Source organism: Dermacentor albipictus, chromosome 1, assembly GCF_038994185.2.
Source record: "Dermacentor albipictus isolate Rhodes 1998 colony chromosome 1, USDA_Dalb.pri_finalv2, whole genome shotgun sequence".
NCBI lineage: Eukaryota > Metazoa > Arthropoda > Arachnida > Ixodida > Ixodidae > Dermacentor > Dermacentor albipictus.
In genome coordinates, this window is record NC_091821.1 from 506,183,487 (window position 1) to 506,206,562 (window position 23,076).

Consider the following 23,076-nt stretch of genomic DNA (forward strand, 5'->3'; position numbering starts at 1 on the left):
CTCATGCTGGGTGAGTTAAAATCAGAAGCTATGAATTTGGGAAATAGGGGCACTCCACAAGGGGATGTGCTCTCACCCATGCTGTCTAATTTAGCAATGTCCAAGGTTGCAAGAAATCTGGAGAAATTTGAGAGTATGCATTATGTGGTATATGCCGACGACATAACCATATGGAGTGCCAGGGGTAATGTAGGACAGACAGAGACCAGGAAAGTTTATATGTTGTAGAGAACACACTGAAAGACATGGGGTTGAAATGCTCGGCAGCCAAATCAGAGCTCTTGGTCATTTAGCATCGCAGAAAAGGTCGCAAACCAAGAGGTTACATTCTGGAAGATGAGCCAAGAGTGTGCCTTTACACTCATAAAGGATCCGCAGTCAGGCTAGTTGAAACAATGAAGGTTCTTGGGTATCACATAGACGGAAACAATGCTAGCTATAGAACAATACAACATATCTGGAATAAAACAGATGAAATCATTAGGTTGCTAAGGCGAATTACCAATAGACACAGAGGCTTAGGAAAAGACAGTGCTTTGAGGCTAATACACGCCTTCGCTCTCTGTCACTTAACTTATGTGGCTGGATTATTCAAATGGAAGCAGGCAGAACTTAACATACTTAATGTGATGCTCAGGAAGCTCGTTAAAGTAGCCCTAGGGATACCCAGTAACGCTGCAACTGACAAACTCTTGAGTCTAGGGGTGCACAACACAATGGAAGAAATCGCAGAGGCCCAACAGCTAGCGCAACACGAAAGATTGACAAAATCACGAGCTGGCAGGAACATATTACAGGCAATAGGTGCAGAACTGAATACATCAAGGAGCCCAATAGAGGCTGAAGTAGAATTACGGACTAACGTTAGGAACGAGATCAGAACCAACCCTCTGCCCAGAAACATGCATCCAGAATATAATGTCGAAAGGAGAAAGGCAAGAGCTAAAGCGCCCTTGCAGGAAATAGAACAGCAGAACCAATTGGCAGCTATAGTTGATTCAGCCTGGGTGAAAGGTAAAGAAGCATATACGGCCATTGTCTCAAATTATCAAGGGAAAGTGCAAGATGCTATCACTATTTTTACCAAGGACCCCATGGTGGCGGAACAAGTGGCAATTGCTATAGCCATCAGGAGTAATAAGTGGGCCTGCATTTACGGTGATTTGAAATCCGCTATAAAATGTTTGATAAAGGCTACGTAGCTGGTGTTGCAGCTAAACTTTTTGAAAACACTGGGATTATGAAAACTGAAATCCGATGGTTTCCTGCGCATATGGGGAAAGTGGAGGAGACTCGGATAAACCTCAATGAGGTTGCTCATGACTTGGCACGAGGACTTGCTAACCGTGACAGTCACAACCGAGCCGTTCACCATCAAGCCAGGGAACCTAGAGATCATTTAATAACATACAATGACATTACCAAACACTAATATTTAGGACGCAGGCAATTCCCATTGCCACATTTAAAACTGAACAGGGCTAAGGCAGTCTCACTGCGCTTATTGCCAACAGGTACATATCCCACACCGTACACCATTAACAAAATATATCCAGAGAGGGAGATTAAGATGGACTGCAACGATTGTAATGGCATCATTGGAATCAGACATATGCTGGCGGGGTGTCCCGCGACTCTCCCCAACCTAGTTGAAGAATGGACACAGTGGGAGAAAAGGATTCAAAGCCCGTTGTTTCAGGGCCAACTAAGGGCCGTCCAGAGGGCCCATGATGTCGCTGAAAGGCTTGGCCTGACAGTGCCAACGTGGGAACCTCAAGACTTGGCCTAAGAAGCCGAGCCTCCGGACCTCATTACAAAAAATGTTTTCACACACACACAAACTAACGCGTTCACTTCGTAACCGTCAACAAACATACGTAAATCGGAGGCAACGTCGCTCTTACGGCACTGGTTTCTGAGTCCTTCGTCGTCGCTCAGAGTCATCGATGGAGGTTCTTCTCTTTTCGCGTCGGCAGCGACCTTACCTCCTGAGGTCACTGACTCTAGTTTTCCCGACGCGGGCTCTGTGAACGGCGTCTTGGGGAGCTTGAAGACGGGCGAGGACTCGGTGACTGATGCCTCAACGGCGCTGCTGATCGAGGTTGGTGTTGCTGGTAGGCTTATGGGGAGCTCTAACGAGTGGACAGGTACTCTTCGATTTGCAATGGACGCTCACCATTTCGGGGGCAAGGTGCGTTCACCGGAAAGCCTCGAAGCTCTGCCTGGCGATAGTGGCACATTCTGTGCAGGTGGCCAGCCTCCCCACAGTGGTAGCACAGGGGTATTCGGTCAGGAGCGCGCCATGCATCAGCCTTCCTCTCCGGTGGCGGCAGCGTAGTTCGAGGCATCGAGCTATCCATAGAGGAGGTGGTGGCGACGTCAGCACGTCCGGGAGTAGTACATCGGCGCTCGGTTGGCGCAGTCGTGGAGCTTGGGGCTGCGCACTGAGCTGTGGTTTGAGCTGTCATCTCGGTAGCGTTTCCACTAGCAGATGCTGACGCCCCGATAGAATCCGCCAAAGGGGAAAACTCGGGGGGCTCACCACGTAGGCGACGACTGCTGCGTTGGTGAATAGGAGTCAACTCGATGTGTCCAAGTCGCTGTGAGTCCGGGCTCCTTTCTCTGACTTGACAAGGGCTTGAAATCATACCCCGCACCTCCACCAGATTTGTAACGCACAGTTGAGCGGCGGTGCTTTAATCACTTTACCTTGGGCGAACATGTGCCCGACAAACAGCTAAACGAGAGCCCCGCTAGAACGTCCACAGTCTTTTCGCAAGAGACCCGCACCTCTTCTTTTCTCGTGTCCCGCGCTGATGGCACGTTACTCCGATTGTGCGTGTCTTGTGAGCCCGTGTTGTCCGCTTCACTGCCGCTATCTTTCGCAGGTAGCAGTGAACAGCTGGACGGATGCAGGAGGTGGCTGGCGCGCGTAATTTGAAATCACCTTGTGTCAATATATATTGTACGCGTTAGTAGCATGAGTTCGGAATTTTGATTCAACATGGTTTTTATGTCGTTCGCGTGAGTTGAAGTATTTTGTTTCGTAATTGGTGAGAACCGTTTCTGGGTGTTGTATGTCAAGTGATCGGGGAGTGACAGTGCGCGAGGCCAGTGGTGTGCACAAATGGAGCAGTACGGCGAAGACAACTTAAAATCCAGAACGAATGGACGAGCGCAAGAAGCCGACGACGAAGCCACGCGCGCAAAATCTCGCGCCGGAGGAACAAAACGCAAAGAAGAAAGCGATCATTAAGGGCTGAACACGGTGGTTGATGTAGGAGAAAAGAAAGACAGACGAAGAGGTGAAAGTGAGATCCTGGAAAGGCGTGGTGGTGCTGCGACGCAAGAGAAAACCGGAGAAGTCAGCGTCCGTCGGGAGCGGGGGTTAGCCGCGGGTGCCTTGGGCGCGAGCTAGCGGAATCCTACCAGTAGAACCTGGACAGCCTAACCTTCTGAGCCAGTACAAGGTCTCACCACGTGAAAACCTGGAGTTCACTCAAGGAGCGATCAGTAACTTCCGTCGACGGCGTCTCGGCAATCTTCAACAGCGCGACCATGTGATCGAACTGTTGGTGAGCCTCACCTGCTCTCGTTCTTTCTTGTGTAGCAGTGCACTTAATAGAACTATAGGGTTTGAACTGCAACAACAATTTAATTTTGTTGTCCGACGGCTTGTTTTAGTTAATGAAAACTGTGTTTACTATAAGGATTGTAGAGTGTTCTTTTTCCCACTGTTTCTGTGTGCGTTTTCTTGCTGGGTTTTTTGTGTAAATATACATTCTTGCTTCACTTCTGAAATCGAACGCTCTCATCATTCCTCTGCAAAGGAAACAAGGATATAGATATGAGTTGAAGTCGCTATCAGTAATCGAACTTTGACAATTTGCGTCGGCGACAGGACGGGAGCGTCTGATACTCAGTTGGTGCCTTTCAAAACAAAAATAAAAATGAGCACTCGAGAGTTGACGGCACTGGCAGAACGTAAGCGGTTGGAAGGAGCGAAATCGTAAGCATAGTTCGATGAGCGAAAGGCGCGAGCGCACGAGGAACGAGCTGCGGAGAGGAAGGCGAAGAAGTATCAGCTGGAACTGGAGGGCCGCAATTTACAGTTGCGCCTTAAGGACCCATCACCAGGCCCCACAGCAAATTTTATTTATACGCTGGGAGTTGTTGTGTGTCCTCTAGGGAGCGTTCTGCAGCAAATGTTTTTTCAAATCGGCTCATTAATAGCCGAGATAGAAATATTTCAGTACCGCGAACCCGTGATTTCATAAGGTGAGCTCCACTGCATAGCGAGACTCTTTCTCCACTCGCCCCGTCTAGCCAGCGCAAGCGAAATTTCTTCCTTGCGTTCTCCCATACCGGACCGCGAGGACCGCGTGACGCATACTCCTCGCTTTTTTTCTTTTTTGTGGTGTTGCGCACTTACGCTGACAGCGTTGCGCGCGAGCTGTTGTGATGTCTCGTTTCGCGCAGCGTACGATTTTGCGAGCTGTGGGCAAGGACACATGACAAGCGGTATAATTCAGTGCTACACGAATACTGAAGCAGAACAAGCGAATTGCAGCGCATGATCACGCTCTGCAACACGGTAGAAAATGGCATAGTTTCGTTACCTGCGCACTTGACGGCACCATCGTGGCGACAAGCAGGCGAAGTGGAAGTACATCTTCCTTGCTTCGATGCGAAGTAAACGTAAACAAAAACACGCAGGCATTCCGTTTGTGTGGTTTATTATTTCACTAAACTTCAATTCGTCAATTCAAGTAACAGATCACATAAATAACGGATGTTGCTTTGAATAATTTTTGAAGCCACGGGTCACAGTAAGCGACGTCACACTGCAGTAACTACTATGTAGGTGCAAGGACACGACTATGTCACCGTCCGGCTTGGAGCGCGGTCGCCGCGAGGGAAAGGGAAAGCTGCGTTAGGATTGAAATTTCAGAGCTTTCCGCAGCGTTGTAATTCTTTGCAAACACGATCTTAGCGCGTATTGCATGCTCTGCGCTTGTCAGCTCAAGAGGGCCAGACCTGGTGAGGGGTTTTTTAAAGTATCAGAAACGCAGGGTCATAGCGGAGAGACAAGCCAGCGACGCTTGAAAATGGAAGAACGTATGCTTCAACCGCGCCTGAGTGTAGCGGAGACTGGTGTCGCAGAGCCAAGTGTGGTTGACGCTGAGCTTCACAGAAGTGCGTCTTCAGGGGTGAATCTGGACAATTTCATACCAGTTTTCAACGAAGACCGAGACGACCTTGACGCATATCTGAAAAAAATTATAGAGGCTGGCGACAGGCCGAGAGTGGCCTCCGGAAAAGTGGGCAGCGGCTCTTAGTTTCTGCTTAAGTGGCGAAGCTCTGAAAGTATTTGGGCGATTGTCACCTGATACCTCTCTGGAGTACGACAAGTTGGCACTGCTCCAGCATTTTCGTCTCACGGCTGAATGTTATATGGATAAATTCCGGAAGAGGAAGCCTCAAGACGACGAAACTGGAAGGCAGTACGCCACAAGGCTATAAAGTTTTTTCGACGGTTGGATATAAATGTCCTAGACAGAGAGGGACTTTGATTCTGTCCGTGACCTAATTGTGGCCGAGCAATTCATTGTGAACAATCACAGTGAGCTGGCGCTCTTCTTACGGGAGAACTGCAAGACACTTGAAACCATGGCAGAAGCGGCTGATATTTTCATGGAGGCAAGAAGACAAGCATGAAGTGGGAAGGTGATAACACGGGCTCAAAGGTGGAGATTACATGCATCGCTTGCGGTCGTACGCGATGCAAGGCTTCTGACTGCTATAATAAATTGAAGCAACTATATTGCCCATACTATCGTAAAACTGGACATGGACCCAAGAGCTGTACCAAAAAGAACAGCACATGAAGGCCAGCCACCTCTTGTGTGCAGTTGCTCAAGGATACCAGTCCGAAGCAACCCACAAATGATTTTCGCGCCTTGAAACAAGACGAAGACATCACTGTTACTGTGAAGACGCAACCGCTATGTAATACCCGGCACATGCCGGTTTTGCCAGGTGAAGTCAAGAGACAGAGGGTTCGCGTCTTGAGGGACACTGGAAGTTCGCCGATCACCTGTGCCAGATGAAGCACTCACTGGCATTACGGCTACTTTGTCGTTGGCTGACGGAAGTAGCATTGTAGTCCCTGAGGCCATGGTGCAAATTAGGGCACCCTACTTTTCTGGGACAGCAATTTTCGAATGTATTACGTTGCCGCCATACGATGTCACAGTGAGAAATGTACCTTGGTCGCGTGATGCCAATGACATGGACAGTTCCTGCAAATTTTCTTCTCGCGGTGAATTCAATAAGAGGGAGGTTCACCCTGTGGACTAAGGCAACCAGCCTGATTCTCTTCCGGTTGCTATAAAAGGCCCCAAGAACTTACAATATTGCCGTCAATTAGCTTCCCTTGGCAAATACCTTGCAAAAATCTATGGGAAGAGGAAGAGAAAGACGCATGTTGAGCCAGAGTGGGTAAGGAGTGCGTTTACAAAGGACCAACAGCCTTTGCTTCTGTCGTCTAGAGAGGGATTCTATATCGTCACTACTGTTTACCTCTGTTTACCTCCTCGGAAGACGTTTCAACAAGCAGTAGTCCCAAAGTCCCTGCGAGCCCAAGTGTTAATTTGGCTCATGAGAATGCGATGTGTGGACGCCAGGGTAGCAGACTGACGATGGATAGCGTTCTTCAGGCATTCTACTGGCCTGGTGTACAAGAAGAAGTAAGTAGATACGTCAGATCCTGTGACGCCGGTCAAAGGACTTTACCAGAAGGCAAGGTGAGCAAAGTGCCTTCAGGACGGACGCCATTGATTGACACCCCTTTTTAACGTGTAGCCATTAATACCACTGGACCTCCAAATCCCACTTCCGCAAGAAGTCATCGATATATTCTCACTCTTGCGGATTTCGCGAGTCGCTACCGAGATGCCGTACCTTTGCCAGCAATCGACTTAGCTACAGTTGCGGAAGTATTTGTCAATAAAATTTCTCGCATTGGTTTCCCACGCGAAGTTCTGAGCGACCAATATTCATTTTGTACATCGGATCTCATGAAGTAAGTCAATGAATTATTGGCAATTGAGCGTCTTAGTTGCACTCCGTACCATCCTATGTGTAACGGGATGGTCCAGAGGTTTAATGGAACGTATAAACAGATGTTGTGGAAGCTCGTTAGAGAACAGCCAACATCTAGGGTTCGCTTGCTGGCACCTTTGTTCTTTGCACATCGTGAAGCCCCGCAAGCGAGCTAGGGGTTTTCACCTTTTGAACTCATTTATGGCCGACATATCCGAGAACTTCTGTGCATACCGCACTTAGGAGCGAGAAAATGAAGAAAGTGAGATCGTGTACCAATATTTCTTGCATTTTAGGCAGCGGCTTGACAAGATATTGGAGCTGGCACAACAAAACTTGAGCCGAGCACACAAGTAGCAAGAGAAGTATTACGACGGCCGCAGCAAACAACGAAAACTCTGAGTTGGCAACTGTGCCCTGAGTTTCCTTCGCACAAGTAATGGCGAATTACTAATGCACTGGAAAGGGCCATTCCTAGTCACAGGAAATAAAACGACTTTGATTATTGGCTGGACCTCAGACCCAGCAAAAACCTTCTTCCTACCAACATACTGGAGAAGTATGAAGAACGTCAGCAGGGAGGTGTTCGGGCGACGTGCATGGCAACCACCAGCAGCACGCTCGGGCGTAGGCCCGAGTGCCTGGTGAAGTCTACGAGTCGAAGCTCAAGGCTTTGCGTGGTTCCCAACCTCAGCGTCCTCCTCCATGAAAACCACGGAGGATCGGTGGGGCAAGCAACATGGTCGAGCGTAGACCCGAGTGTTGACCTGACAAGCGAGAGCCACATGCCGGAGCGTAAGGCTTTGCGTGATCTCAAGCCCGTGTGTTCCATCTTCAAATGACCCCAAAGCAACGTAGGAGCCTGAGCATTCCTCGCCGAGCTGCTGCGACTGAGTCGGCGTCCTAATGAATATGTGTGTGCAGTGCGAACCGACCGTCCTCCTCGGTGAGACCTACTCGTAATGAAACTGAACTTGTGTGCGTGCTTCTATGTCAAGCTCAGCTCTAAAATGTGGCTTTGTTTATGAGTGCTTTCTGTAGTTTGTCCATGTTGTGGGTGGTTTTGTTAACATTCTTCCGTTCATGGCCAACACCGGCTAGAGTGTATTGTCATGCACTGAACTGTAGTTTATTTTTCTCTGCAAAAGAAACTTTGTCTAAAGGGTTACACTTTGATGTGTGTCAGGTTATTGGGAAGTGACAGTGCGCGAAACCAGTGGTGTACACAAAGGGAGGGGTGCGGCGAAGAAAACTTAAAATCCAGAACGAATGGACGAGTGCAAGAAGACGACGAAGAAGCCACGTGCGCGTAATCTCACGCACAGTTAGAAGAAAACACAAAGAAGAAAGCGATCATTAAGGGCCAAACATGATGGTTGACGTAGGAAAAAAGGAAGACAGAAGGAGAGGTGAAAGTGAGACCCTGAAACGGCATGGCGGTGCTCGGACGCAAGAGAGGACCGGAGAATGCGTCCGTCGGGAGCAGGAGTGAGCAGTCGGGCCCATGGGCACGAGCTTGCACACTCCTACCAGTAGAACCAGGACTGCCTAACCTTCTGAGCCAGTACAAGGTCTCACCACGTGACAACCTGGAGTTCGCTGAAGGCAGCGACAAGTACCTTCACTTGCGCGACCATGTGCCCGGACTGTTGATGAGCCGCACCCGCTCTCGTTCACTCTCCTTGTGTAGCCGGTCACTGGTAGCGCTATAAGGTTTGAGCTGCAATGACCATTTAACATTGTAGTTCGACGTTTTGTTTTGGTTAATGGAAACTGTATTTCTAAAAGGATTGTAGTGTTTTTTTTTCTGTGTGGGCTTTCTTCCTGAGTTCTTTGTCTAAATATGGAATCAAACGCTGTCATCCATCCCCTGCAAAGGAAACACAGAAATTGATATTATTTCAAGTTGCTTTCAGTAATCGGGAACCTTGACATTGGGTTTTGAAAATGAGGCACTCATTTTGCCGCGTACATTTAGACAGCACTAAGCAAAGGGCTATTTCGGTCGACAGTTACAGTTGTCGGAGCGCACAGATTAGCAGCCTTAAGCCTTCGCATCATGGCTTTCGGGGGAAAAACTAAGTCATATTCAGCAACCATTGTCTTTCCCAACTTGCCCGCAGTACATTCGAGAATCGCTTGAGAAGCAATTCTGATTTCATTAACGCTGTCAAGCGTTGACAATTAAAGAAAGGTCCGCACCTCAAAATTTATTTCATATACGTGTCTCGGGTTGTTCGGAAACCTTTTTATTTCCTTTCGTTTGGCGTAGTCTGATTGCAGAAAATGCTTTGTTCAGTGATTTTGATCTGGCGGTTTGAAGCGCATTCGGACGTTGCTTGCTTTGACCGGAGTGGTTTTTAAAGCGAAAGCTTCACGGGCCGCGAACTTGCGATTTCGCCGTGGCGGTGCTCCGAGGAGACACATGACGTGACAACGCGCGCCTCGCCCCGGATATTTCTCTCTCTCTCTCGCTCCGTAGTCACTACTGCGCATGTGCCACTAGTTGCACCGAGTCACAGGTTTTCCACCGCTGCGCAGCGCCGCGTCTTTTCACCGCCGACGTTTGGTATGACGTCACCCCACGTGCCTCGTCGTCGTGCTCACCTCCGCTCGCTTTGCTAGCTGCGTCGCATGCCTGATAACTTGTCGGAGGATTCAAAAGGAGAGCTCGCGTGTGCCGTAACCACAGTTGAGGCGGCAGTATGGACGGCGACAATTCTGATAAGCAGGAGGAGGCCTGGAATCGACATCGGAACGAGATGAAGAGGAAACGAATCGTCCAGGAAACAGACGAACAGCGCGCCGAACGACTGGCTAAACGCCGCAACATAGCTAGACAGCCAGACTAATCTGGACTTGCAATCAAGATTAAGGCTAACCATGCTATGCTTTAGCTTTCGCTACGTATATCCTGGCACTGCCAATTTTCGTTGTTGATTCTCGGTCGTTCCAGTGGACATTCCAGGGCCAAGCAGATGGGTTGACCACCGGCGAAAGAAATCCTATTCCACCAATAACTCATCGACGTCTCTCAACCAACGCATCCAAACTTTCGAGCTGCGTTGGACAGCTCAACTTCTGGATGCATTGTCTGGCGGCGGGGCTACTGTTGTGCCACACTGCGCGCCTATCACAGAGGCAACGGGTGCCCCTCCCCCTTATTCTTCTGAAGTGGTTGCCCTTGTGAATGACGGCCTTCAAAGTTCCACGAAACTACCGACCCCTTTCCGAGGGTCGAACTGAGGAGCCGATGCCGCGCAGCACCGAGACTTCTACCGCGATGAAAGGGGATATGCGACGCGGGTAACATGAGCACCCGCCCCGCCTCGTTCCTACCGAGGATGGGCCGCCAAAGGGATGTAAAGTAAAACCCCCTCATTGCTAAGAGACAGATTCGCCACCATTCGGTGGCAACTATACTTTTTGCTATATCTGTACGTGTTGTATAAAGCTTTTTGTTCCCTCTTCGTCTGCTCCAAGAGTCCGTCTCTCGTCCTCTACCCAGAGTCACAATAATAGGCACGGCTCTTTGCACGTGCGCGTTAACGTATACATTGGACATATACATTGGAAAAAAGTTTTTTCTTATCTGCGGCGTGTACATATTTCGCAGAACCAGATGCAATGTCTTTTAAAAAGTACTACATAAAAAGAAAACATTGCTCGCCGTCGAAGTCACGCGAATGGCATGAAAACACATTTCACTCTGTAACAGCACAAGGACGGGACAAACGGAAGGCACAAAGAAGTGCTGACTGTCAAGCAAATGCTATTCACGTACAGCGCAATAAGCAAATACGTTTTAAGAGAGAAAGAAAGCATTGACAATAGAAATAAAGTATTGGGCGCAACTCCTACGTGCGTAAAAAAGGAAATGCTATTTTCTTTTGCGTATCGAAACCTAGAGCACACTCATACACCACGTGTCTCCTTTCTTGTCGTTGCAAAAGGCTTCGCAGATTCCGCGAAACAATCATGCGCGATCCTCTTCAGGCTGTGCAGAGTGCGTTGTCAGCGCATCCGCAGCAGTGTCAGTGTCGCTTCCCTGGTGACTAGACGACGCAGTTGTGTGCCCTGAGTGGCTTCGAGATGAGCCAGAACCTTCGGATGAGCCCCTTGCAGGAGCCGTGGCTAGCTGGCCAGTGGTCGTGCGAAGGCTTGGTGGCGACTCCGTCGTTCTCGCCTCCTCGGTCATCTTGCGAGCTCCGGAGCCCTCTCGTTGTGGTCCGTACGCGCTCCCGCCAGCCCTGCACGGTGCAACGGCGAACCTAGGAGTTCGTCTGTGTTTGTTTGGGGACGTACATCAACGATGAATAGTATGCTCATCGCGTGGTTAGGTGAAAACACTCACTTGTTTAGCAACCTGTAAATAAGGACTCATGCCATCACTGGCTTCACCAGCGTACTCGCTAATCTTACGCTGCGAGTCTGGGCTGCGCAGATAGTGATTATTAGAGGGCAGCTCTTAGGGGCTCGATCCTGCTGCGAGCGCCGGCGTTCTCCTTCGGCAGAGGGTGCTAAAGATCTCTGGATCCTGACAGGCCGCCATCGGAAACTGCCCCTGGCAACGTTTAACGCTAGAACGTTATCTACTGAGGCGAATCTAGCAGTGCTATTGGAGGAATTAGCGGGCATTAAGTGAGATATAATAGGGCTCAGCGAGGTTATGAGGACAAATGTAACATACACAGTGCTAAAAAGCGGGCACATCCTTTGCTACCGGGGCTTAGCGGAGAGACGAGAACTAGGAGTCGGATTCCCGATTAATAAGGACGTAGCTGGTAACAGGAATTATATAGCATTAACGAGAGGGTGGCAGGTCTTGTTGCGAAACTTAATAAGAGGTACAAATTGAATGTCGTACAGGTCTACGCCCCTACATGCAGTCATGATGACCTGGAAGTCGAAAGCTTCTATGAAGACGTGGAATCGACGATGGGCAAAGTCAAAACAAAATACACTATACTGATGGGTGACTTCAATGTCAAGGTAGGCAAGAAGCAGGCTGGAGACAAGTCAGAGGGATAACATGGCATAGGCACTACGAATAGCAGGGGATAGTTATTATTAGAGTTTTCTGAACAGAATAATATGAGGATAATGAATACCTTCTTCCGCAAGCGGGATAGCCGAAAGTGGATGTGGAGGAGCCCGAATGGCGAGACTGGAAATGAAATCGACTTTATACTCTGCGCTAACCCTGGCATCATACAAGATGTGGACGTGCTCGGCAAGGTGCGCTGCAGTGACCATAGGATGGTAAGACCTCGAATTAGCCTAGACTTGAGGAGGCAACGGAAGAAACTGGTGCATAAGAAGCCGATCAATGAGTTAGCGGTAAGAGGGAAAATAGACTAATTCCGGATCAAGCTACAGAACCGGTTCTCGGCTTTAACTAAGGAAGGGGACCTTAGTGTTCAAGCAATGAACGACACTTACATGGGCATCATTAAGGAGTGTGCATAGAAGTCGGTGGTAACTCCGTTAGACAGGATACCAGTAAGCTATAGCAGGAGACGAAAGATCTGATCAAGAAACGCCAATGTATGAAACCCTCTAACCCTACAGCTAGAATAGAACTGGCGGAACTTTCGAAGTTAATCAACAAGCTTAAGATACCTCACATACGGCAGTATAACATGGATAGAATTCAGCACGCTCTCAGGAACAGAGGAAGCCTAAAATCAGTGGAGAAATGAGGAATAGGCAAGGAATCAGATGTGTGCGTTAAGAGACAAAGCCGACAATATGATTACTAATATGGATAAGATAGTTCAAGTGGCTGAGTGGTTCTATAGAGATTTATACAGTACCAGTAGCACCCACGACGATAATGGAAGAGGGAATATTCTAGAGGAATTTGACATCCCACAAGTAACGCCGGAAGAAGTAAAAAAAGCCTTGGAAGCTATGAAAAGGGGAAGGCAGCTGGGGAGAATCAGGTAACAGTAGGTTTGTTGAAGGATGCTGGGCAAATTGTTCTAGAAAAACTGGCCACCCTGTATATGCAATGCCTCATGACCTTGAGCGTACCGGAATCTTGGAAGATCGCCAACATAATCTTAATCCATAAGAAAGGAGACGCCTAAGACTCCACCAATTATAGAACGATCAGCTTACTGTCCGTTGCTTACAAGGTATTTACTAAGGTAATCGCAAATAGAATCAGGAACACTTTAGACTTCTGTAAAGCAAAGGACCAGGCAGGATTTCGTAAATGCTTCCTGGTTCACATTATTATTCACATTATCAACCATATTTATCAATCAGATGATAGAGATATCTGCGGAATATAACCAATCCTTGAATATGACTTTCATTGATTACGAGAAAGCGTTTGATTCAGTCGAAACCTCAGTAGTCATGCAGGCATTACGGCATCAGGGTGTAGACGAGCCGTATGTAAAAATACTGAATGATATTTATAGCGACTCCATAGCCACCGTAGTCCTCCATAAAGAAAGCAACAAAATCCCAATAAAAAGGCGTCAGGCAGGGAGATACGATCTCTCCAATGCTATTCACAGCGTGTTTACAGGAGGTATTCAGAGACCTGGATTGGGAAGAATTGGGGATAAGAGTTGATGGAGAATACCTTAGTAACTTGCGATTCGCTGATGATATTGCCTTGCTTAGTAACTCAGGGGACCAATTGCAATGCATGCTCACTTACCTGGAGAGGCAAAGCCGAAGAGTGGGTCTAAAAATTAATCTGCAGAAAACTAAAGTAATGTTTAACAGTCTCGGAAGAGAACAGCAGTTTAAGATAGGTAACGAGGCACTGGAAGTGGTAAGGGAATAAATATACTTAGGACAGGTAGTGACCGCAGACCCGGATCATGAGACTTAAGTAATCAGCAGAATAAGAATGGGCTAGGGTGCGTTTGGCGGGCATTCTCAGATCATGAACAGCAGGTTCCCATTATCCCTCAAGAGAAAAGTGTATAATAGCTGTGTCTTTCCAATACTCACCTACGGGGCAGAAACCTGGAGGCTTACGAAAAGGGTTCTACTTAAATTGAGGAAGACGCAACGGGCTATGGAAAGAAGAATGATTGGTGTAACGTTAAGGGATAAGAAAAGAGCAGACTGGGTGAGGGAACAAACGCGAGTTAATGACATCTTAGTGGAAATGAAGAACAAGAAATGGGCATTGGCAGGACATGCAATGAGGAGGGAAGATAACCGATGGTCATTGAGGGTTACGGACTTTATTCCAAGGGAAGGGAAGCGTAGCAGGGGGTGGCAGAAAGTTAGGTGGGCGGATGAGATTAAGAAGTTTGCATGGACAACATGGCCACCATTAGTACATGACCGGGGTAGTTGGAGAAGTATAGGAGAGGCTTTTGCCCATGAGTGGGCGTAACCAGGTTGATGATGATGATGATAGTTTGGAACAATCTGGCGTCTGTAAAAATTTCGCTGACACTTGCACTTGCTGCAGTGTCCTCGGGCGCTCTAACGTAAAAGTATTCCAAACTTTTCCATTCCAATTCAGGCCTCCGCGATTGGTCAAAAACGTTTTTGGACCACGCCCACTTCACCTGTCTGTCACGCGACATCACGAAAACCGCGATAGCTCCGCATATAATATATTACGTGTACGGACTGACTATGCATGGTTTGACCGAACAAAAAGAAAAATAGTTAATTCTGATTCGGCGACTTTGCGTCATTAGCCCTCGGGTAATGGTCAAAAGTTTTCGGGCTGCACCCACTTCACCTGCCTGTCACGCGACGCCACAAATCCGCAAAAACTCACCGCGTCAATGTGACGCGTACACGTGAAATATCCATTAATATGCCGAACAAAACTGAGTTTATTTCTGTATAGCCGCAGGCCTGCCCGTTATGAAAATAATAAAACATGGCTGCCGCTGATCGCTCAGGCACTGGCTACTCGTACCTGCCGGAGAGCATAGGTTTATTTGCGCATTACAAAACGTTTTGCGTGGCTGTGTAGCGTTTTCGAGCACTTTCGGCATGTTTACGACCTCGCTCTGCCAACTTCTTTCCTGAGGACCCGTTTTAGCGTCATTCTTAAGCTTCAGTTGCACGCCTCCGCGATTTTCTGCCCGCCACCGCAAGCTAAGTAAGGAAAAACGGACCACTCGCAGACGCCGGCACCACCCTCTTCATCCGGTTATCGATTTTCACTGCATTGACTCGGCCCCATCGAGTTCCTCTCAACTTGAGGGTGCTTCTCGCCCCTTGTCCGCCAATTAGATAAGACAAGCCGCTCAGTGCAGGCAACGCTTTTCGTTTTTAAAGCAAACAAAAGTGTCCTCCTATGAACAAGAAGAGCGTTTGATTGGTCGCTTCAGACAACCCTGCGGGTGACCGCCCGATGCTTGCGTCGGCGGTTACGCAAATTTGACGTCAGGAGATTGGAATAAAAACATAATGGAATAGTTTTGCGTTATAGGGCCCCTTAATATTGCCGCCTAGAGAATGCTAGTATGAGTTGACGTGTTCCCTCAGATGGTGGTTAATACAAGGACCTTGCCCAACTAAACACCAGCTATAAGGAAGCGGATTTACGTAGACAACTTAGCTATGCCTCTTGACACTTTTTAGCGTATTCGTTTTAGCATTTCTCGATAGTATTTATTTTTCATCTCCTACGCAGGTTCCGCAGTTTCATAGGGGCACTCAAGAGAAGTGTAACTCCTGCCTTAGAAATAAACTTTCCTAAGACAGTGTGGCACTTTCTGGTCGCATGAAGACATTGGAGTGTTTTTGTTATCGAAATCATTAGAAAGCTTAGAAGAGAATCGTGCATCGAGGAATGTATGGAGGAACGCGCTGAGCGCTCGGCAAAGCAACGCCACCCAGGTTGTATTGAGCGAAGCGGGGAAGGAGAAAGGAGGCGAAGCGTTGGGGAGGAGGAGGGTCGGCCGAAGCGCTCTGGGTTGACCTCCTCTGGTACTTGCTAGAGTACTGTGCCCTATGGATATACCGGGTTCATCTCGTGATCGAGAGGCCGAGCGAGAAGGACGGTGACGCAAGTGGCGGCAGGTGGAGCGCGAGTCGACCGACCCCGTCGCCGTGCACGAGCCGAGCAAATCCGTCAAAAGGCGTGAACTTGGCATGCCCGGGAAACTCCGCAAGAAGAAGAAGGGGAAGAATTAATAATTTGAATAGTACACTACCAAATTCCTTGAAATAATAAAGACTGTGTATTTGCTTGCAGGGCTTTGCGATCTTTCCTAATGGCACTTTACAAAAATCTAAACACGGACATAAAACATGCAAAATTAAGAAATAAGCCTTGAGAAGCGTAACCCGCGTTCACGAACCCGCGTTCACCAAGTGATACGTCACTAACTTTTTTTGCTGAAAGAATTGAATGACTGGTTCGAAGCACAAGGACAAGTTAGCTATTATTATTCGAACGTCTTAGAAAACTTGATAGTGTTTTCCACAAAGTGTGTGTTAACAGTCAGCTCACTGAAGCAAAACAGAGCCACATAGGTAAGGAGAGGGTTCTGTTGACTCGCTGCTTAATGTCGGAGGTCATTGCTTGGCCACTACTGATCAGAGGTGGCAAAAACTAGTCGCGTACATACGTTCGTGTAGACCTACATATATGCAACATATTAGTACCATTTCTTATATTAAACTCAGCTTCTTTTACCCGTTTTCTTTTTTTTGCGATCGTTTTTCATGTGCCTATATGTTCTTACGCCCTGTTGTCTGTGAAAATCAACTACGCCAGACTGACAAAGCCTGCTAACACTTGTAGTTCCTTTTGAATTTCATCATGCATACTTCTTGAAAGAACCAACAACACTGCCCCTGCTAGTTCCCTCTTTATACCAGCTTAACACCTACTCAGCAACGTTTTTTTAGCACTTCATCTTCCCTCACAGCACTCTAAGCACCTGCCTATTCTCCTCCTCCGCCCTCATTTAGGTTGAGAAGAGGGAGGCACGCGTATACAAACTCTTCTAAAGAAAACAGTTGCTGCTCTGACAAAGACAAGGCACCTTGTCGAAACGTTGGCTCCAGCGATACATGGACCTGCATCCACAAAAAGCTCTTACAGTAGAGTTCTTCGTAACAAAGCGGTCAGTCAATAGAACAGCTCACTTACGAAAAGAAGCTTAGTGAATTCGGCTCCTGTTCTACCACTGTGGGTCACTCTAAGCTTCCGTCTTCCTGTGAAATTCCGTCTAAAGTACACTGGAGTGTTTTGTGCTATTGTTATCCCTAGAATTTATGCTCAGTCATTGCAGTGCTCACTACTCTTGCCAGACAGGAAATTATACAGCCATGATGGTTAACAACTCACGTGCTTTACTAAGACTTTTTCGCTATCACCATGTGCATACATTGCAGAGATTCCCTAAGCACAGCCATTCACATTTTTTTAATCGCTGACATCGCAACGTAGCTGCCTAAAGGACTAGAAAAAACGTTTCTTTCAAGAGAAAGTATGCAGCGTTGTCACTCTGATGAAAGTACGGAGCACTTTCCGAAAACTTGTCATTTCCCGGCACAAAATGTTAAAAATCGTGACCTCTCGACAGCCAGTAAGAAATGCATTTTGGCGGATAATGGCATGCCACCGGCTATACGCGTCCAGAATAGAGCCGTTATGTGCATCTCCTTCCTAAATTTGATACCCAATTGATCACACACACAAGGTCTGGTCGTACAAACTTGCATTTTGAATATTTTCTGTACTGGCACCCTATAATGTAAAACTATTCCAATCTGTTTTTATTCTAATTTGCGGAGGTCAAACTTACGTAACCACTGACGCAAGCATTGGACGATAACCAGCAGCGTTGTTTCAAAAGCCCAATCAAATGCCCTTCTCGTTTATAGAATTCCACTTGCTTTTGCTTTCAAAGCGAATAGCATTGCCTACATTTAGTAGTTTTTCTTATCTAACTGGCTGAGAAGAAGCGAAGAGCACGCTGAAGTGGAGAGAGGTTCCACGAGGCTGAGTCAGCACAGGGAAGTAGATAACCGGATAAGGAGGGTGGTGCCGGCGTCTGCGATTGGTCATCTTCTCCTTACTTAACTTGGGGTGGCTAATTGACAATCGTAGCGTCGTGCAACGGAAGGTTAAAAATTGCGCTAAAACGGATATTCAGCAAGGTAGAGTTGACAGAGAAATGTCGTATACGTGCTGAAAAGTCTCGACAACGTTATACGGCCACGCAATATCTTTTAATATACACAAATAAACCCATACTCTACGGCAGCTTCATGCAGCCAGTGTTAGTGCGATCGGCGGGCAGCCATCTTCTATGCCTCTCGAAACGGGCAATGCCCGGCTGTTCAGTAAAACTTTCAATTTTTTTGGCATATTAATGCGTTTTTGACGCGTGCACGTCACTTCGACGCGGTGAGCTTTCGCGGTTTTTTGAGGTCGCGTGACAGACGGGCAAAGTGGGTGCAGCCCGAAAAGGTTCGACCAATAGCAATTGGTAAAAAAAAAACGCCTTTTTCGCTAATGGCGAGAAAGGTATCTAATAAGATATTATTTTTCTTCCGTTCGGGCAAATCATGCATAATCAGTGTGCATACGTCAGATTAGATGGGGCGTTTTCGCAGTTTTCGTGACGTCGCGTGACAGACAGGCGCATGAGTGGTGGCTCCAAAATGGTTTGACCAGTCGTGGAGGGCTGGGGCGCTATAAAGTAAAACTATTCCAAACTTTTCTATTCGAATTCTGCAATCAGCTCTACGTGATTGGCTAAAAACTTTTTTCGACCCCCCCCCCTTCGACTGGCTGTCACTGGACGTCATGAAAACCGCGAAAGCTCCCCATCTGATAAGACGTGTGCACACTTATTGTGCATGATTTGACCGAACAAATGCAAAATAGTTATTTCTAATTCGACGCCTTTTCGCCATTAGCCCTTGGCTATTGGTCAAAGGCTTTCGGGCTGCACCCACTTCACCTGCCTGTCACGCGACGTGGAAAAACCTCAAGAACTCAACGCGTCAAAGCGACCTGTACGCGTTAAAGATGGATTAATATGCCGAACAAAACTGAGTTTTTTTCTGAATAGCCGGAGGCTGCCTTGTTCCGAAAGGAGTCAAAGATGGCTGCCGCCAATCGCCCAGGCACTGGCTACTCGCACCTACCGGAAAGCATGGGTTTATTAGCGTATAATAAAGCTTATTTCGTGGCCGCGTAACGTTTTCGAGCACTTTCTGCACGTTTACGACCTCGTTCTGCCAACTCTTTTTTGCTGAGGATCCATTTTAGCGTCATTCTTAAGCTTCCGTTGCATGCCGCCGCGATTTTCGACCAGCCACCGCAAGTTAGATAAGGAAAAGCGGACCAATCGCAGACGCCGGCACCACCCTCTTCGTCCGGTTATCCATTTTCAGTGCAGTGGCTCGGCCCCATCAAATCCCTTTAAACTTGAGCGTGCTCCTCACCTCTTGTCAGCCAATTAGATAAGACAAGCCCCTGAGAGTACGCAATGTTATTCGTTTTCGAAGCAAACAAAAATGACCTCCTATGAACGAGGAGAGCGTTTGATTGGTCTGTTCAGACAACCCTGCGGGTGACCGCCCGGTGCTTGCGTCGACGGTTACGCGCATTTGACGTCAGGACGCTGTAATCAAAACATTTTGGAATAGATTTACGTTATATGGCCCCTGATTGCAGAATTGTAATAGAAAAGTTTGGAATAGCTTTACGTTAGAGCGCCCCTGCAAGTAGGCCTACCGGAGCCACGTTCCTGTATCCCTCGATGCAATTTCGGACGCGTCCAGTTTCAAGGCTGATATGTTTACCACGCCATCTGTCCTTATTAGGTATTATTATTAGGCCCATGATCCTTGAAAACATGGGTAGCTATTAAATACAATGTATCAGTATGTGATATGAACTAAGTATTTAAATAAACTAGATGGAATGTTTGTTTTGAAGTCTGTTTTAAAAATGTTGCACTGCCTTGTTCGACGTTTTGAGACGCGGGTCACCTGTGGTTGAGCCCTTACCAGTTTATCCAAACAAAATAGCCCTTTAACTCGTGTTTCCATCTGGGTACTCCGAGGTGCTGCTAAGAAAGCTATTGTTTTGCATTTCCTGCCATGTCGCGAATATTTCTTGTAATGTTCTCAAGTGCATACTAATCTGTTAACTCATCTTGCTGAGTGGGAGAAGTAGATCTTGATTACCGTAGCATTGCTTCGGGATTGGGGTGTGTCGGTGAATTCCATCTCCGTGTAGCGGACAGCAGCGGCGTGTGAATAACCGCATCGCCTGAGCGGAAATGATGTTGGAAAAACTGGAGCCGGTTGGCCTTACTTTGATTTCGAAAGACGCGCTCATTCGAAGGACAAGAATGACGTTATGTTATTCTAACTAGCCCCAATGCAGGCATTACTACAAGTAGAGAAGTACACCGGGCAGTCAACACAGCGGTATTGCGTTGACCGTTTCGCCACTATCTCTATCTATTCGGAAGAGCAACGGCGACACCGATTAGGCACCATTCCGTACATCTCTGCCATATCTCGCCACTTCTAATTGGCCCAGGGAGCGGTCTTTCTCATTCGCTCAAAATGTCCCCGTTACTAAGTTGACAATGTGATGGAATTTGCCACCGGCGCTGCACTTTCGTACGAACTGTGACATCGCATCCCTGCTTGAGACAGTGGCTGTAGGCCCGCGGCAGCCGCTGAAGGAGCTTCGCACGCACTTGATTAGGAAGTAGATGATCAGGAAACCGAGGACGAGGACGAGAAGGCCGTACGCGTAGACAAAAGGGGCCCACGAGGCCCGCTGATCTCCGCCCTCGGCCGCCTCGCTCTGCAGAGACAGCGAGTACAGCGTGGCCGTGTCGATGCCCAGATACTGGTCCGGTGGCTGCTTTTTCTCACGCGTCTGGGCCACTTCGGCGAGCTCCTGGCGGGGCTCCGTCCACCGAGAGGCCGCCGTGCTGGGAAAGCCACGCCGTGCAAGCTTCGCCATCCGTCTTCTTCTTCTTCCACCCTGAGCCTTCGGTTGGTCGGCCTGAATCCGGGCACAAACGTTGACTGGTTGGTTGACTGCGAACCTTGCAGTAATGCATTGATAGGAGTGTTCGAACCGCGAAATTTTAGAATCGAATACGAATATTTGACAAAAATGACCACCGAATATCGAATCGAATATCGGATATGTTTAAAGCAACGTGAAAGATTAAGTTTGTGTGGAGTCAGTTAAGTAAATCTATAAACCAGGCCTATGAGTGTTTTATTTTAAGGTTAACGATTCAGAAACGCTTGTGGCATTACACACAAATATACTTATTGCTCTGGAATGCTCGAAGAGGCGCAGATTACATAATTGCAGTCGAAATCCATACGCATGATTGGTTAATTAACAATGTATATTTCATTAACTTTTCTACCACTTGCTTTAGCGCACTTATTATATTTAACTCAGCAACCCAGGTTTTAACTCAGGAAGAGGACCTTAGTGTTAAATCAATGAACGACAATCTTGTGGGCATCATTAAGGAGTGTGCAATAGAAGTCGATGGTAACTCCGTTATACAGGATACCAGTAAGCTATCGCAGGAGACGAAAGATCTGATCAAGAAACGCCAATGTATGAAAGCCTCTAACCCTACAGCTGGAATAGAACTGGCGGAACTTTCGACGTTAATCAACAAGCGTAAGACAGCTGACATAAGGAAGTATAATATGGATAGAATTGAACCTGCTCTCAGGAACGGAGGAAGCCTCAAAGCAGTAAAGAAGAAACTAGGAATTGGCAAGCAATCATATGTATGCGTTAAGAGACAAAGCCGGCAATATCACTACTAATATGGATGAGATAGTTCAAGTGGCTGAGGAGTTCTGTAAAGATTTATACAGTACCAGTGGCACCCAGGACGATAATGGAAGAGGGAATAGCCTAGAGGATATCGAAATCCCACAGGTAACGCCGGAAGAAATAAAGAAAGCCATGGGAGCTATGTAAAGGGGGAAGGCCGCTGGGGAGGATCAGGTAACAGCAGATTTGTTGAAGGATGGTGGGCAGATTGTTCTATAGAATCTGGCCACCCTGTATGCGCAATGCCTCATGACGTCGAGCGTGCCGGGATCTGGGAAGAACGCTAACATAGTCCTAATCCATAAGAGGGGACGCCAAAGACTTGAACAATTATAGACCAATCAGCTTACTGTCCGTTGCCTACAAAGTATTTACGAAGGTAATCGCAAACAGAATCAGGAACACCTTAGACTTCTGTCAACCAAAGGACCAGGCAGGATTTCGTAAAGGCTATTCAACAAGAGACCATATTCACACTATCAATCAGGTGATAGAGAAATGTGCGGAATTTAACCAACCCTTATATGTAGCTTTCATTGATTACGAGAAAGCGTTTGATTCTGTCGAAACCTCAGCAGTCATGGAGCCATTACGGAATCAGAGTGTAGACGAGCCGTATGTAAAAATACTGAGAGAAATCTATAGCGGTTCCAAGGCCACCATAGTCCTCCATAAAAAAAGCAACAAAATCCCAATAAAGAAAGGCGTCAGGCAGGGAGATACGATCTCTCCAATGCTATTCATAGCGTGTTTACAGGAGGTATTCAGAGACCTGGATTGGGAAGAATTGGGGATAAAAGTTAATGGAGAATACCTTAGTAACTTGCGATTCGCTGATGATATTGCCTTGCTTAGTAACTCAGGGGACCAACTGCAATGCATGCTCACTGACCTGGAGAGGCAAAGCAGAAGAGTGGGTCTAAAAATTAATCTGCAGAAAACTAAAGTAATGTTTAACAGCCTCGGAAGAGAACAGCAATTTACAATAGGTAGCGAGGCACTGGAAATGGTAAGGGAATACATCTACTTAGGGTAGGTAGTGACGGCGGATCCGAATCATGAGACGTAAATAATCAGAAGAATAAGAATGGGCTGGGGTGCGTTTGGCCGGCATTCTCAGATCATGAACAGCAGGTTGCCATTATTCGTCAAGAGAAAAGTGTACAATAGGT

General features: G+C 47.4%; 1 protein-coding gene across 2 annotated transcripts; it reads right to left on the bottom strand.

The window, feature by feature from the left end:
* Window positions 1-10,670: 10,670 nt before the first annotated feature.
* Window positions 10,671-21,387, bottom strand: LOC135907587 (uncharacterized). Of its 2 annotated transcripts, none has more exons than XM_065439266.2 (2): window positions 20,838-21,387; window positions 10,671-11,354 (listed from the first exon to the last, which is right to left on the bottom strand). In XM_065439266.2, exons 1-2 carry the CDS (start codon window positions 21,053-21,055, stop codon window positions 11,081-11,083), a joined length of 492 nt encoding a protein of 163 aa, XP_065295338.1. In that variant the 5' UTR covers window positions 21,056-21,387; the 3' UTR covers window positions 10,671-11,080. The 2 variants fall into 2 exon arrangements, with proteins under 2 accessions (XP_065295338.1, XP_065295337.1); XM_065439265.2 differs by having other exon boundaries at window positions 20,784-21,326.
* Between the last annotated feature and the right edge of the window lie 1,689 nt (window positions 21,388-23,076).